This window comes from Wyeomyia smithii, chromosome 3, assembly GCF_029784165.1.
Source record: "Wyeomyia smithii strain HCP4-BCI-WySm-NY-G18 chromosome 3, ASM2978416v1, whole genome shotgun sequence".
NCBI classification, from domain to species: Eukaryota; Metazoa; Arthropoda; class Insecta; order Diptera; family Culicidae; genus Wyeomyia; species Wyeomyia smithii.
Window position 1 is genome coordinate 221,839,956 of NC_073696.1, and position 17,706 is coordinate 221,857,661.

Genomic DNA, 17,706 nt, shown 5'->3' on the forward strand with positions numbered 1-17,706 from the left:
GAGAAGCGTTTGGAAATCGGATTATTTTCAAGATTTCAATAACCAAAATACATTGGAATAAATACTTGCAATAGCTCAGTAAATTTCTATGAAACAAAAATCACGTGGCGAAAACATAATTTTATGAGATGCTTAAGTTCTCTCATAACAAATTTCTTGTAAACATTGTTTAAAAATTAAAATTTGGATTATTCAGGAGTTACTTTACTGCTTATCTCATTTGCATATCTTCCGAGTGACCATCCGTTATTATCTGAAAAATCACCGTAGTAAACTTGCCAAAAACTTGATTGCACTGCTTCGCTGAACGTGTTGCGTCGTTATGTAAACGAAATGACTTCAAATGTAGAGGACTGGGTTTCTGGTTTTGTCATCATCATCCGGAATAACCTTAGCTTTAGCTGAAGCTGTTTATTGTTCTTTTTATTTCTCGTTTCCCTTAGCAACTAATTAAATCGCTATCGCATAGATTATTATAATTTACAGTCCGTCTTTCGGGAAGCAAACCTGTCGCTAGAATTACCCACTGGTAATCCTGTATGAAAATTCACTCCCTATCTTAATGCTAACGTCACTTCCCGCCATTCAATTTCGTTAAAGTTAAGCATATCTACAATGAGAGTGGGTAATGGCATAATTCCACAGTTTGTCTTCATGGCCTAAGGAAGCATTGTATACGCTGTATACGCTGGGGTTATCTTCCATCACTGCTACGAAAAAGTGGCAAAATAAATTCAACAAACAAGATTCCTGTCAGCGGAACTTTATCGCGGATAAAGCCCCAATCTTATCGTTAGAGTATCTATCTCGAGCTTATGGTTGCCACGGGTGATGATGCGGCTTCGCCGCTGAACCGATGGAAGTGGGAGCCGATCCGTTATACTCGTAGGAGTCGCTGGAATCTTCGTGACTATGGTGGTTAAAATTTGGCCCATGTTTGCCACTCTCGTGCGATGATAATGGGATGTAGTTGGGATTGGTCGGGGCGGCCGGAAGGTACGTGTTCGAAGGTTTTGGCGGAAGCGGTGGAAGATAATCGCCGGTTGGTTTCGGTGGAGCAACAGGGGGTAGATAGGGGTTCGATGGTTTCTCGAAGGTTACCTTGTTATGAACTTTTTGGGGTGGTAGATATTGAAGCGCTGGAGCGAGGAACGTATTGTGGTAGGAGGATGAAGTGGCTGGTTGGCTGTGTGCGTAGTCGGATACTTCGTTACTCGAGCCAAGATAGGTAGAGGGTTTGAATGGTTTTGTGTTGAAAACGGAGGTATGCAATTGGGATACTGCCTGGACGGGAGTTTGTATGGCTAGAGGTTTGATAGCTGAAATATATTTATTGCCGGAGTAGATATCCGGTATGTGGGAGTGTCCTGTCGATCCGTAGGGTCGCGTTCCTTTGTTTGGTGGGGCTAAAGCTGATTCTTGATAAACGCTTGGAGCTGGACCATAACTGGGTGGTAAATATGTGTTCAGCGGGGATGTCGGTGGAAATGACACCGTGTATGATGGATTGAAATGAGGCGATGAATCGTAACTATACGGGTGGTCCCAACTGGCAGCTGTAGGAACTGCTTTGATAGTTAGAGCGGGGTTCGGTGAATGTAAAGCATTGAGCAGTTCGGACAGTTCCTTCGAACTAATGCTATACTTTACTGGAGTATCTGCGTAAGAATTGAATCCATGGGGGTTTGCTGGTGCGAAAAGGGCTGGCTGCGCGAACTTGTACGGTGTTGAGTAATATTTGTAGCTCGAGTAGTGCGGTACGTTAAACAGAGGCTGCGGGGCGCCGTATGTGAAACCGGAAATTGTTGGAGCAACGAATTCCATTGGTGATCCATAGCGCGTGGGTGCTTCTCGTTTCCCGTGCGGACCTTTAGATGACGCTTTTTGCGAGGATGATTTTGAGGTTGTTGCTGGTTTCGTTTGAGAATCCTTGGCGGCCAGAACAGATGCCGATAATAGTACGACAGCTGCTACCTTTATGCACTGTCAGATAGAAAAAAATGTATCAAACGTATATTTATATTTGATATAAATTGGTATGAATTTTAATATTATTTGTCATATGAATAACGATGAATTCTGAATAACTAACCGGTGATTACGAATCTCTAAGCTTTTTAATATCAAATTTTATTGTTGCCGAAATTAACATTAATTTCCTAGTTTTCTTGTTGAATGAATTTTCTGGTTTTCCATTTTATGCATTTTTGTTCTTGTGGAATGGCAAAAAAAGTTTATTCATTTGCAAAGCATTTATGTTATCAATTTTTGAAATGAGTAATCAGTTTTTATATAGAGGTAAAATATTCGGAAGAGAATCAATGAAAAAAATTTTATTCAGAGTTTTTAGCAAATCACAACATCAGCGTGTCCTAAACATCTAATGTCAGAATATTAATAACAAAAGACAAAATTCTCGTTTTGTATATCTCTTTCCAATTTCAACATGAATATAACAAATCTTTTCAAGATCTACATTCCAAAATAATCATTTTTGATTACTCGCTTCTTGATTAGCGATAACTTCACCCTCTTCGATTATTCTCATACTTCTGTATCATCAGTTTCAGTTCAGTTTAAACCATTGGAACTGTTGGAATTAAATCATAAAAATTTTACCTCTAAAACATCCATGTTACTCTTATTAAAGTTTTTCTTTTTTGGCGCTACTCACAAGGAAAATTACGTGATTTTATTTTAAATTTTTATATTTTAAATAATTTAATTTTAAATAATGATGTACTAAATAGTTTTATTCCACTACGTTATTGATTAAAATAAAATCTAGCAAAACCGACAATTTGAACAAGATTTACCATCTAAAATTTATCGAGAATAAATGGTTTATTTTTTATAATAATGATCATTTGAACCAAAAAAAAAAAAACAATGTCTATCTAGGCAATGAACCTTAGAAATTGTTGGGGTAAATGTAACTGTTTTAGTAAAGTTATACAAACAACAATTATTTTTCACACCCAAACCTATTTTAAACTTCAACATTAAAACGACCCTCCAGAAAAATTTCGTCCAAAATACACACACCTAAAGTTTGTCTTTTATTCAGAATCTAATTTTTAAATTGAACACATTATCATTTATGCTGCTTTCAGGGATATGTACACTTGCATACATTTAGAGTAAGTTTCCAGTAATATGTTTGATACCAAAAAATGTTCTTATCACTTTGTATGATAACAAATTCACTTTGATTATAACTGTTCTTAGCAGCACACAATACACTTATTTTGAATTTTCACGAGAACTAACAAGATATTTTTTTACATCACACTAACCAGCATTTTGAAATTCATCCAATATCGATCAGCAGCAGCATCCACTTTTCGAACATTCACCGCAATTATCCACAATAAGCAGCTAAACCGCAAACTGCACCAGTTCTCAAGGACTCGCGATCGATGGGCACTCACAGCAATAATAAATCACGCTCGGAAAACCCAACGTGTAGAGCATCCACACACAAAAAAAAACACACCGGTAATGCTTTCTATGCGCGATCGACAATAATGAAATGCGCCGAAGCTGCCAAAATTCACTTGTTTATATACGACGACCCACTTCTGCATGATGGTGGCGGTGCGGCGCTCTAGTATCGCTGCCGCCGCCGACGACGACGACGACGGCGACTACAACGCTCTTCTGACAATAGAGTGCGACTACAGCACCGGACAGTAAGAAGCATAGAGTTCATTTCGATTGGCTACGGGTCTCGAAGATCACGCTAAAAAATCACCTGCACCCGAGAGCAGCACACCGATCGGCACTCGGTTCCTTAAGATCCGCTGCTGGCCGGCTCCCTTCTACAAAGAGACGGGCGTTTCAGTCGCCCTAACTCGGAAAAGAAATGCTGTCGCGCTGTTTGTACATTAAATCATAATTGCTTCAAGAGAACGGGAAAGTTTTTGTAGTGCAGACAAACCTATCCCAGCGTTTGATAATGTTTCCGAAGTCTAAACACTTGATAGTTTACATAATTGAACGGTCCAGCACTACACTACTGGAAAACGATACTAAGATTGCTGATCCTTCAGCACCATAATATCACCTGAAGGCATCAGCTCTTTTGTAGGAACATAATTAAGTGACTTCGCTACCCAATAACGAAATATATTATTGGGCTTGATGTATACACAAAACTGTTTGCAGCTCGCGTCGTTGTGGTTTTCTATTGCCCTCGTTCTCCGTTGGTCAATTTGCGAATTTCCTCATTCTAATGTGGTGTAATGTGCAATGAATTCATGTTCCACACCTCTTCTGCTGCAGTTTTTCTCCTCTTTGCGTTACCATTTACCGATTGAGATTTGAGAACATCGGCTATTACTCATATGAAGTTATTAATTGCATTTGGGCGGATAGATATTAAACCTGTTGACCAGCCATTTGTCACACAATTTTTTTCCATGGCGCGGCTATTTTGATGATATAACATGGCAACTTTTGTATGATATTGATAAGATATAAAATTACTTTTGGAACCTGCAAGCTTTCGATTATGAAATTAGAATTCATTGGATAATAATTTAACGATCAACAGCGCAATCTCTAAACCTTAAACCGATTTATAACTCTAATAAATAATTAGAATTGAACCTATATGAATATTTCCAGAACCGGGAAATGGTTACCGTAAAACAGGGCGAATAAAAACAGCTTCCGTTATATCTTGCAGTTTTTGTACACTACTGTACGGTACTGTAATGTCTAGAACGAACACAAAAGCTTTAAAACACGAGTCTAGCCTTCTTCTATCAAGGGTGTAAATACCATTTTGATGAATAAATAATTCATTCTTCTATTGAAAAAATGTTACATGAAACACGCAGCGACTGTCTACGTTTCTCTTGCTCTGATGAAAGACTCGATTTTTGTTTTGGGAAAAAATTGCATCATCTATATCGAAATGAGGTGCAAAAAACGTTTTTTTGTAAGATTTGGACCACTGTGACCATTATTTTGATCTTTTGTGGTATACCTCTTCTTTAGTCTAGGTACTCGTGGCAGACATATCACTATTAATGGAAGTGCTCGTCGTTGTCATGTTGCACCCTTTCTCCCAATTTGGCACTGAATCTCGTATGAAATTAATTACTTCATTAGGATTTGCAGACCAGACCTTGAAAGGCTCCAAAGTTCCTTTTCCAACGGCCCTTATTCTGCGCTGTATTAGAGCACTGCAGTGGCAGAGCAAATGTTCTGCGGTTTCACATTCGAACCCGCAGAGACGACAAATTTCGTCATTTGTTTCAGGTGATACTTACTTGGACAGTGTTCGGACTTGGACAGTTCTTAGTTCTTAGTTACTTTTTATTTAAACTAAGCAATTGCTGGCTTTCATCACGCTTGGTTTTATGAACCGTTTCGACTGGCGTAGCCCTATTGAGCATTTCCAGTTCTCCTTTATTGTCCGATGTTCCCAGGTTTTCAATTTTGCTTTCAAGGCGCTTGATGACACCCTACAGAATGGTTCTGGGCCAATAAAATCGGTACATGACCCCTGTCTAGCAAAAGTATCGTTTTTTTCATTGCTTCCCACTCCGCAGTGAACAGGAACCCAGTATAACCATACTTAATTCCTTTCTGCGAGTTTTTTCAGTGAAAGGATGCACTCCCATTATGATACTAGCTAAGAAGTACATGTGAAGGCTTTTAGTGCGTTAAGTGCTGCTTGACTATCAGAAAAAATGCATATGTTAGCATGCCTGTATTTTCTAGCCAAACAATGCGCCCTTTCATGAATCGCAAATATTTCGGCCTGGAACACTGTAGGCCAACGGCCTATTGGTATCGAGATACTTATCCCTGGACAATGTATACCTGCTCCGGTTGAATCATTCATTTTTGAGCCATCTGTGTAAAAGACGACAGAGCCTTGACGGATATTCGGGCCGCCTTGTTCCCAGACTTCCCGTTCGGTCTCTATGATTTTGAAAGGTATTTCGAAGTTTGCATTTGTATTCATCAAGTCTTCGATACCTGGTATATGTTTGTTCAACTGAAAACCTATAAGGATTGCCAGTTGGCCCCTCTGATCTCCATCAGGTACTTCTTTATGGTATGTTAGTTTCAACGCACTGTTTTCCGCCTCTAGTTGTACTACTTGATGGAGTGGTAGTAGATGCAGAATTGCATTTTAGGCTTTCAACGGAGCACCATTCATTACTCCAGTAAATGCATTACAAATTAGCCTTTGTAGCTTGCCCAGCTTAATCTGCGTTGACCGTTCTTTCGTTTTAGGCCACCACACTAGCGAAGCATATGTTATTCTTGGTCTAATTATTACCTGGTACAACCAATAAATCATACTTGGCCTTAGACCCCATTTTCTGGCAATAGCTTTGCTACACGCCCAGAGGGCACTCGTAGCTTTACCGAAGACATATTCAATATGTGCATTCCAGCTGAGTTTCTGATCTAAAACTACTCCAAGATGTTTAGTCTCAGTGGGGAACAGCAGTATAGTCTCACCCAGTTTCATCCTCTTCAAGTTGTACCTTCTTTTCCGGGTGAAGTGAATAATGGTTGTTTTAGAGGGGTTAATTGTCAGCCCCTCTTGTCTACACTATTTTAAAGTATAGTTTGAGCTAACTGCGTTCACTCCGATAATGTACTGTCGAATTTCCCCCTCACAAGAATCACAACATCATCGGCGAATCCGACCACTCCGAAACCTGGCTGAGTTAGGTTTTTAAGTAGCTGGTCTACAACCAATGATCACAGCAAATCCCTTAGTTGTGTCCTTTGTGAGGGTAGTTTTACCCAGTACTGCAGTTATCTCAAGACTATTTAGCATTGTTTGGATCCATTTTGAGGTATATGTATCAAATCCATGGCATCTCATCGCGTTCAGCGTTGAGTGATGGGATACATTATCAAAAGCTCCTTCTATGTCTAGCAACGCAGCTAGTGCGATTTCTTTTGCATCTATAGATTTCGCTATTTTTGTCGTCAGCATATGTATTGCATTCACTGTTGACAGGTTGCTACAATATGCAAACTGATAGTTACTAAGGGGAGAGGTTTCTAGGTACGTTGGTTTGACGTGGTAGTCAATTAGTGTTTCCATTATTTTTAACGTAATGGAGGTTAAACTAATTGGTCTAAAGGCTTTTGGAAGTGTTTTGTCGCGCTTGCCAGCCTTTGGTATGATAATCACTCTCGTTTTTCTCCAATAAGTGGGTTTGTGTTAGAAAACGTCAGAAGAAAACGTTAAAAAGTATTTAAATAGCGGAAACGTTCGGTTAAGTACTTCATGTACGTCATCGTAATGCACGGATATCTCCTAACAGAGTTAGAAACGGAATGATTAAATGTTCAGAGTTAGGCATTTCTACCAATTCACAATTCAGGATCTTCTTGTACTTCGGAATTTTGTACTGGTAGAACCGGAATCTTGGCCCGTTTCTTTGTGGATGTCATTATCAATTCGGCTTACCGGCCAAACGAGGGAGCGAGCGGCTGTGTAGTGCAATTCACCAAGTTATCCTAAAGGTATGGTCTGAGGAACAACTACCTACGGACTGGTTGGAAGGACTCATATGACCTATCTACAAGGAGGGACATAGGCTCGACTGTAGTAATTATCGAGGCATAACCCTCCTCAATTCCGCTTACAAAATTCTCTCCCGCATCCTGTTCCAGCGACTGAGGCCGTTGCAGGAAGCCTTTGTTGGAGAATACCAATGTGGTTTTCGAGTGGGGCGATCTACAACGGACCCGATGTTTACCTTGAGATAGATTCTCGACAAGTTTCGAGAACACAACTTGCAGACGCATCATCTGTTTGTTGACTTTAAGGCGGCGTATGACACAGTGAAACGCAACGAGCTTTGGGAAATAATGCTAGAACATAGTTTCCCAACAAAACTAATTAAACTGTTACATGCGACGCTTGACGGTTTTACATCATGCGTTAGGACAGCGAGCGTATTTTCGGGCGCATTTGTGACGTTGGATGGTCTGAAGCAAGGTGATGGGCTCTTGAACTTGCTGTTCAACATACCTTTGGAAGGTGCAATACGGAGGATAGTTGGGCAGAGGAGCGGCATCATCATCACTAAGTCTCACATGCTTCTGGGCTTCATGGGCGACATTTATATAATTGGTGTTAACCGTAGAGCAGTTGAGAAGGCCTTTGAGGCTCTTAAAAGAGAAGCTGCGAGAATTGGACTCACTATAAACACTGCCAAAACGAAGTACATGGTGGCTGGCAGAAAGCGTGGTAGATCTGCGGGTGGTGTTGCTGCGGTGGAAATGGATGGGGAAACTTTCGAAGTGGTCGACGAATTTGTTTATCTTGGTACTCTCGTGACATGTGACAACGAGGTGAGCCGCGAGGTTAAGAGGCGGATTGCGGCAGCGAATAGGGCTTATTACGGATCGCGTAGCCAGCTTAGGTCCCGTAGCCTACCCGTAGCGTAGGTCCCGATACGTACGGAATCTGCGCTCTATAGGATTCTGATCCTCCCAGAGGCGCTCTACGGACATGAATCGTGGACGTAAAAGGAGACCGATCGACGAGCGGACGGGGTCTTCGAGCGTAGCATCCTGCGATCACTACTCTTAGGCAAACTAGAGAATGTGGTGTGGCGCAGGCGCATGAATCACGAGCTGTACGAAGTATACAAACACGCTGATATTGTCAAGCTGATAAAATACGGCAGGTTACAGTGGGCTGGCCATGTAGCACGGATTGCGGATGAGCGACAGCCAAAGATAATATTTAGCAGAGAATCGGATAGAGGCCGACGAAATCGGGGCAGACCTCGCACGCGCTGGATGTGTGCTGTCGACAAGGATGCCAGAGCAGCGGGTGTAAGGGGAGACTGGAGAGTAGCAGCTCAAGACCGAGTTTTGTGGAGACGTATTCTGGATTCGGCATAGGAACTCAACGATCTGTCGCCATAAAAGTAAGTAAGTAGTCATTTTCAATTCATGCAGCAAATGAACTAGACTTTTGTCAAGTTTTTGGCTAATAGCTTGGTTGTCTACTGGTTAGGGTTCTGGTTATAACTGAGAAAGTTGATTCCATATTTCGTGGCCGCTTGACGAAGGAACAGTTTTTTTTCTGTGTAACATTCTAGCAGTTTGCGCCAAACGAAGTTAATGCGGTTTTTTGTACCTTTTTGTTTGTAAATCCTGATCAAGATGTGAGCTGAGAATATACAAAACATGTTTTAGGCATCGTTTTACAAAAAAATATGGTTATATTTCTCAAAACTGCTTGTTTTTGTGTAAATGTACTCGTTATAGCGCAGGCTTCTTCCGTTCTCTTGATTTTTCCCAAATTTCCTTTGCTACCTGCCAAACCCCTTGGAGAACTAGACTTTCTCTTACACAGAGTGAGTATTTATCCACATTTAGGCGTACAGTATTTCAGTCGCAGAGTTCCTCTTCACTCTTTATCATCACGTGCTAGGGATAAACATTTATTTGCTCTCTCAATTCAAGAGGGAGTAGTTTTCGTTAGCTTCTCCTTTACTAGAAGGGAAGTTAGCCAAATATCAAAACATTTAGGTTCACATTGAAGCCACATCCTAACCGTTTTCGAATTTAATATTATAGGAAGATTCACAACTCACCATGGGTGCGTATTCTGCAGAAAGTTCGATTTTATACTGTTTTTGCCGCGGTGAGAACGGTAACGCAATGCTCAGTTGGTCGCCAAGCAATTTATTTCACTTTCCTTGCGTGCGCGGATGAGCAATTTATAAGAGTTTCACTGGATTTTTGCTCTGTCAAATTAGGAGCGCTCTCACTACAGCAGATGGTGTGATGCACATTGAATGTTAGCTTGCAGTTGTTAAGAGGGAAGAAAACTCTTTCTCTTTAAGATGAAGATGAGCAAAACAAAGCCTGTTATAGCGTTGTTTATATTCACCCCTTAAATTTGGGTTCCGGAAGCTTTCCATGAAACATGAGTGAAAGCACGATAAAAATTTACTATTAAAACTTAAAATGCTTCACTACTGACTCAGTACAGCACACGAACAAGCTCAAAGTGGAACAAAATGGATTCTTCAGGTAAACCTTTCTGGCACTCGTAAACGCTCTAAACATTAGCTTCCATTTTGTATTTTTTTTAACAAACTGAAAGTAGTGATTCTAGCCCAAAAAAAGGTTTAGAGGACTTGTTTACTACTGAAGTATCCTAGAAAATGCTTTCACATGATTTTCAATGTTATCAGATACTTGTAATAACACTTTTTGAGCTTACCGAACTCCCTCTGGAGGACTGCTGTGAACATAGCCACTAACAACACAGCGGAAGGTGCTCTTGGATTTGTCGAAAGGAATCAACGTAACGGCGGGTTCGACGAAGAGTGTCAAACGATTCATGACGAGAAGACTGCAACGTGGGCATTGATGCTGCAGCAAAGGACTCGTCATAACGTGAGCCGATGCAAACGTAAACAAAGGCAGCAGACCCATCTTTTCCGGGACGCCGCCTGAAAGAGCTGGAGTGTGAGGAAATAGAGCAGTTGTATCATTTTCAAGAAACACATAGATTTTACAAGAAACTAAATGCATCCCGCGCAGGCTTTGTGCCGCGAGCTGAAATATGTCAGGATAAAGATAGAGGAATCTTGACGGTTGAACGTGAGGTAATCGACAGTTGGAAGCAGCACTACAATGAACTCCTGAATGCAGAGGCAGAGGACCAAGACTGTAGGAGGAACGACTTCGTCAGCAATGCGGATGAGGGAGACATACCGCCTCCACTCAAGAACAACAAATCAGCTGGAAAGGATGACATCACAGCCTAGCTTATCAGGCTGGGCCCGGGAGGTTATCAAGCCGGTTTTGTGGATGGGCGATCGACTACGGACCAAATGTGTAGGCTGCGGCAGATCCTCCAAATGGTTCGCGAACTCCAAGTCCCCACGCACACCCTATTCATCGATACAATCAATCGTGTAGTTCTACGTTACAAAAAAAAATGTTATTCGAGAAACATACTAACTTAAAGTTTGAACAGTTTTTCGGCGAACAGATTCGTCCTGCAGCATAAAAACCAATAAAACAGGTTGAAATCGTGAAATTCAATAAGGTTATCGAAATCTTATTCTCAGGTTCGGTCGGGGTAAAATGCTCATATGTGTGTACAAAACGCACCACAACAAAGGGTCAAAACGCGCCACAACAAAAAGGTAAAATGCGCTGCCTGTTTCATAGCAACGTACAACCAGCATGACCCAAAATAGCAGATATAGTCTCTATTAGATTATTCCCGTCGCAGGTCGGTGATTTAAATAGAAAAATCAGAACTCACATGCTTAATGACCCCTTACGTAACTCTTGGATGGTTCCCAAAATTTTGAAAGTTTTTCAGAAATATTATTTGATAATCGTTATGGAACGTTATGGAACAGGATAACTATAAACTCCTCAATTTTTGTAAGCATATAAAAAATGTGAAAAACAGAACAAATGAACCTAAAACTTATATTTATTTGTAGATTCAAAAATAAACAACATAAAAATATTTAAACATTTAAACAACATATATAAATACTAAACATTTATTTTTTATTTTGAGTTATTTCTGGTTTAACTTTAAAAATACATGTCGCAAGTAATTGAAGATGGGTTGGTGGCGCACTCAGAGTGAAACCACGTTTTACATTGGACACACATCATCCAGCCTTCTCCATCTTTAGACAAACTGAATACAATTCCGCAGGATGAGCATCGAATATCATTCATTATTATATTTGCTGCAGATTTACGCTTCCGGCCTTTACGAACCGTATTAGTCTTTTTTATGTTTTTAATTTCCTTCGCAGCACTGTCCTTCAACAGTTTTTTGCGGTACGGTGATGATGTCAATTCTTCACTTTGTTCCGATTTAGGCGTTCGGCGTCTTTTCATGTTCTTCTTCGGTACTGGTGCTTTTATGGCAGGTGGCTTGTCGAATCCCTTCAACTCACCTTCAGTTGGAGCCCGATTACAATCCCAACACCTCGACTCTTCCTCGTTAGAATGTTGATTCTCGTTCGCTGTAACCGGTGTGAGTGAGATCTGGAATCTGGATGAATTGTATTCGATATTTTCATTATTTGTAACCAAGGAGTGGACAACTATGTTTCCGTTCTTGTCAATACTGTAATAAACTGTTGGGTCTAGAACAAGCAGATCTGTGTCAAAATTAAACGCTTCTTGCTCAGCTGCAGTAGGCACGCCATAATAATTCGAGCAGGGTGTTTCCGATGTGAGTTCTTTTTTTTCCTCCGGCACAGAAAGAACGACATGCTCACCAGGGTTTGTTTCGGTACTCTGGTCTCTGGTCTATTATGTAGTAAACATTTGGATAGACACAGAGAAACTCCGACAGGTCAATCGGTTGATCAGTGCTTTCAATGTTGGCATAGTCTGTTTTGCAGAGAAAAAAGTTTTAGTGTAAAACAAGCTCATGTTGAAACATACAAATAACATATCCAAATTACTTTCAGACGGCTCATAGACGGTTTGACTAAAAGGTTGCGTAAAATCTTTGAAATTTACATAGCCATCGAGTTTCTGTGCATCAATGGTTAAATCGTTGTTGTTGGGTGTATGGTCGACGTCGTTGGAAGGATCTGAATTTAGAAAGTAATTGGCTTATTATATTACGTTTTGATGTCTCATTGATGAATTATTTTATTATTACTTACTTCTCGATGTCTTATCAATGCATTGGTCGATTGGTTCTGTAAAATGCATAGAGCCATCGAATTCTTGTGCATCAACGTTCAGGTCATTGTGATTGCCTGGATGGTTATCTACGACGTCGTTGAGAGGATCTGCAATCAGGAAATCAGAAGCTTCATAATCCTTAGCTGTAAAAATGTGCCGATTATAAGGGCTTATGCCGGTGGCTTGGAAACCTTTTTTAGCTGTTAAAATCGACGCACTAGCGGAGTATGCACTATTTATTAATGCGGCAACATTAAAAATTTTCCTTTTGGAACTTCTCGAGGGCTTTATTATAGCTCGACTTAAGTGGACCCATGAATGCCACGTCTAGAGGCTGCAACCTATGCGAAGTGTGAGGCGGTATGGAAAGGATTCGAACGTGCTCCTTTTTCGCCTTCTCAAGCACTTCCACATTTTTAGTATGGCTAGAATGTCCGTCGAGGATTAAAAGAACCGGAGATTTTTCCGTCGGTTTCGTTTTTGTAACAAAATGGTCAAACCACGTTGAGAACGTGTGTGTCGTGCTCCAACCACTCTCATTACATGCAAATATCGATCCTTCAGGTGCCCCCACCTTCAAAGCCTCATTCATTCGTTTTCGCGGAAAAATTATCATCGGAGGAATATACTCTCCGGTAGCGGACATGGCCATTATGGCTGTAGTATTTATTCCTCGCTCTGCAGAAACTGCTCCTGCTACTTGCCGTGCACCTTCTTTGCCAAAACATTGCATTTTTTTGTTGGAACCTATGAAAACGAAATAAGTTCTAATACTACCTGCCACCCAAATTCTAAATAATTAACTAGATACTCACGGTACTGAAACCAGTCTCATCCGCGTTCCATCTCCGATTCGGGGGGAACTGATCACTTTCATAAATCTCCTGGAGTAAATCGAAAAAGCGATCAACACTGGATCGATTGAATTCCTTCAGTCGAGCAAGAGATGTTGGCTCTGGGGATCTAAGGGAAATTTCCGGATGTCCCTTCAGAAACCCCACCAGCCAATCACGCCCTGCGAGTTCTTTCTTCCGGCAAAAGGGATGAATTATTTTATTTTTTCCGCTAGTTGAAATGCTAAGCTTCGCAGTTCCTCTCGTGTCACTCCCAGGCCGTAAATATTCATTTTCTTAATATATTCAACTAATTTGTCTTCCTGAACAGTATTAAACACAGGAGAAATACTTCCGAGTGGTAAAAAAGTTGGGAAACGTCCATTTTCAGAGCAGTCGTTGCTAAGGTACCGCGTCAGGGTTCTCCTAGGAATTTTGTAGGCTTTTGAAGCTTGCCTCTTCGACAGCCCCGTTCGCACCGCCTTCATTGCTGCCGCAAGTGCAGCCTCCGTCCAAATCCGCCGGTCGGTTTTCCTCACGTACTTACGTGGCATTTTAGCTGGTTTTTCTGGAGCAAAGCACAACTAAACTAACACTGCGTGTTAAACTGCGAACGTTTTGACAATTGTGATGCACGAATGTATTGCTGCACCTAAGGCTACTAGATCGGCAATTGTTTTTATCAGTATAAACGTTTTGTTTAGTAAAATGGGGCGCATTTTGACCCGCCTCGAGTAGTTTGATAAAAATCGTTCAAATTATTAAAATATTAATTAGATCAAGTAATTTTGCGTTGACTACTGAATACCAAGACTATTTGCCTTTCTCCTAGAAAGGTATAGCAATCACTGGAAAAACCAAAGGTATAAAAGTGCTCCAAAGGGTCGAATCTCGTATATTAATCGACTTAGTTTGACGAGCTGAGCATTTTCTGTATGTGTGTGTGTGTGTGTGTGTGTGTGTGTGTGTGTGTGTGTGTGTGTGTGTGTGTGTGTGTGCGTGTATGTGTGTGTGTATGTAACTCTCTCCCAATCTCACTCGATTTTCTCAGAGATGGCTGGACCGATCTTCATGAAATTAATTGCAAATGAAAGGTCTAGTTGCCCTATAAGACCCTATTGAATTTCATTGCAATCGGTTTTTTAGTTTAGAGGTTATATTCAGTAATTTGAAAATCACGAAACATCATTATTTCAGAAACTACTCAACGGATTTTGACAAAATTGGTTTTAAATGAACGAGCTACTTAAAAACCCCTTAAATTTTGAGTTTCATGGAGATTGACCGTGCGGTTCAGAAGTTATTTGAAGAAACGTGTTCTGGAGAGTGTTTAATCTCACTCATGTTTCTCAGCGATGGCTCGACCGATTTCCACAAAATCAAAGTCATTTGGAACGTCTAGTTACCCCATAAGACCCTATTGATTTTTTTTGTAATCGGACTACTACTTTGCCTGTTATGTTTAAAAATGTGAAATCCAGCTTTGAAAGGAAACATATTCCGAAGACTACTTAAACTCACTCACTTTTCTCAGAGATGGCGGAACCGATTTCCACGAAATTAGTGTCAAATGAAAGGTCTAGCTGCCTCATAACACCCTATTGAATTTCAATGTAATCGGTCTCTTACTTTGTCTGTAATGTATCAAAATATGGAAATCACGAAACTTCATTATCTCAGAAACTACACAACCGATTTGAACAATATTGGTATCAAATGAACGGGCTAGTTAAAGCTTAATTGATGAATTTTATAGTGATCAAACACGTGGTTCAAAAATTGTGAAAAGAAACATGTTCCGGTGACTTTTTAAATTCACTCGTTTTCTCAAAAATGGCTGGACTAAATCCAACAATCTTAGTGTTAAATGAAAAGTTTGGCTTTCCTATAGGTTCCCCCGGGTTGTCTCTTAAACTCACAAGTAAAAAATTTCATAGCAATTTGATATGTGGTTCAAAAAGTATGAAAAGAAACGAAATTCAAAGACTATTTAAAACTGTAACTGCTTTGAACAAAACATATGGCCTCAACAAAATTTAAATTTGGTATTGTGCTATTCGTACGTTCCCGGTATTGCTCGTGATTGAAGTGTACGAAATTCAAAGTCATTTCTTTTATTTCGCTATTTCTTCAGCACGAATATTTTACTCCTAATTAATAATTGTTTTTAACTTTTTGCCTTTCTCCTAGAAAGGTATAGCAATCACTTGCAAAACCGAAGATATGAAAGTGCTCCAAAGGGCCGAATGGCATATATCACTCGACTTAGTTCGACGAGCTGAGCATTTTCTGTATGTATGTGTGTGTGTGTGTGTGTGTATATGTGTAGATTTTTATTTTTAATCACTTTTCTCAGAGATTGCTGGACCGATTTTCATGAAATTATATGCAAATTAAAGTTATAGTTGCCCCATACGACCCTATTAAATTTCATTGTAATCGGATTTTTAGTTTAGAGGTTATGTTTAAAAATGTAAAAATCACGAAACATCAATATCTCAGAAACCACACAACCGATTTCAATAAAATTGGTATCAAATGAACGGGCTATCTTAAAAAACCCTTAACTTTTGAATTTTATATAGATTGAACACGAGGTTCAAAAGTTATGAAAAGAAACGTCTTCTGAATACTGTTCAATTTCACTCATGTTTATCAGAGATGGCTGGACCGATTTCCACAGAATCAGTGTCATATGAAAGGTCTAGTTACCCCATAAGACCCTATTGATTTTTTTTCAATCGGCTATTACTTTGCCTGTTATGTTTAAAAATGTGAAATCTACACACTTAGATAATATCACCGAGTACGGTAAAATGAATTACCAAGATTTCAACAGCTGAGATCTCGGTAAAAATTTCGGTAATACATCAGAATACCGAGATTCTGTAAAATCAACAATTCACAACTTGTCAAACTTTAACGAAATTCTCGGTAATATTTTACTGGGACTCGGAAATTTCAACTGTCGAGTTATTACGAAAATTTCGGTAAAATTTACTGAAGTACGCATTTTGCGATTTCTCAGATAAATCCAGGAAATGATGACAAAGATTAATTATCCGTATAATTTTATTAATTATTTTGTCAAATGATTCAACTTATTACAGCATTGGTAGAAACAGGAGAGTTGTGTTGCTTCCTGGAAATAAAACAACATGCATCACTGCAACTTCCATCCTGCGAAGTAAGTCGTTAACCTACAAAATCGAGTAAGGAAAGAATTAATTGTTTTCTTCTAGTATTATATTTGCAATAAACACAAACAAGATCTAAAAAATAACATTGTATACTTACTCCACATTTTAGGTTATTCTGAATGTTACAGATTTCTCCGGAATGATGATCAACCGCGAAACCTGTTCCTTTTACATCTAAACCGAAACACGAACAAAATTGATAGTGAAGATTTCGTTATTTTGACAGTTCTATTTTTCGGAATCTCGGTAAGAGCTTTTTTGGTTCAACGAGATCTCGGTTAAATGATGTTAGTTTCCGTGATTCGGTATTTTAGTTTACTGAACTCGGAAATTTGCTGTTTTACGGATTTTTTCGGCAAACAAATTTACGTTATTCCGGTAAACACATTCGGTTTCCAATTTCTCAGTAATTTTGTTACGGAACAACGGTAAACGAAAATGTTTTCAAGTAGTTCGGTATTTTACTTTACCGAGAAAACATTATGCAGTTAAGTGTGTAGCTTTGAAAAGAAACATATTCCGAAGAACACATAAACTCACTCATTTTTCTCAGAGATGGCTGAACCGATTTTTACGAAATTAGTGTCAAATGAAAGGTCTAGCTGACTCATAATACCCTATTGAATTTTACTGTAATCGAACTGTAACTTCGTCTGTAATGTACCGAATTGTGAAAATCACGAAACTTCATTATCTCAGAAAGTACACAACTGATTTGATCAATAGTATTATCAGATGAACGGGCTAGTTAAAGGTTAACTGATGAATTATGATTTAACACGTGGTTTCAAAGTATGGCTGCCCTATACGTTCCCATTTCATTTGATTATAATCGAACTAAGCAACCGTTATGTATTAAATTGTTAACAAAACAACGAAATTCTATTATCTCAAAGATTACACGACTTATTTGAACATAACTAATGTCATACGAACGAGTCATCTCTCAAACTTACAAATAACAAACTACATAACAATTT

At 39.5% G+C, this 17,706-nt stretch overlaps 1 protein-coding gene across 1 annotated transcript; it reads right to left on the reverse strand.

Moving 5' to 3' along the window:
• Positions 1–422: 422 nt before the first annotated feature.
• Positions 423–3,529, reverse strand: LOC129729664 (uncharacterized). The gene is made up of 2 exons (XM_055688406.1): positions 3,297–3,529; positions 423–1,983 (listed from the first exon to the last, which is right to left on the reverse strand). Exons 1-2 carry the CDS (start codon positions 3,312–3,314, stop codon positions 814–816), a joined length of 1,188 nt encoding a protein of 395 aa, XP_055544381.1. The 5' UTR covers positions 3,315–3,529; the 3' UTR covers positions 423–813.
• Between the last annotated feature and the right edge of the window lie 14,177 nt (positions 3,530–17,706).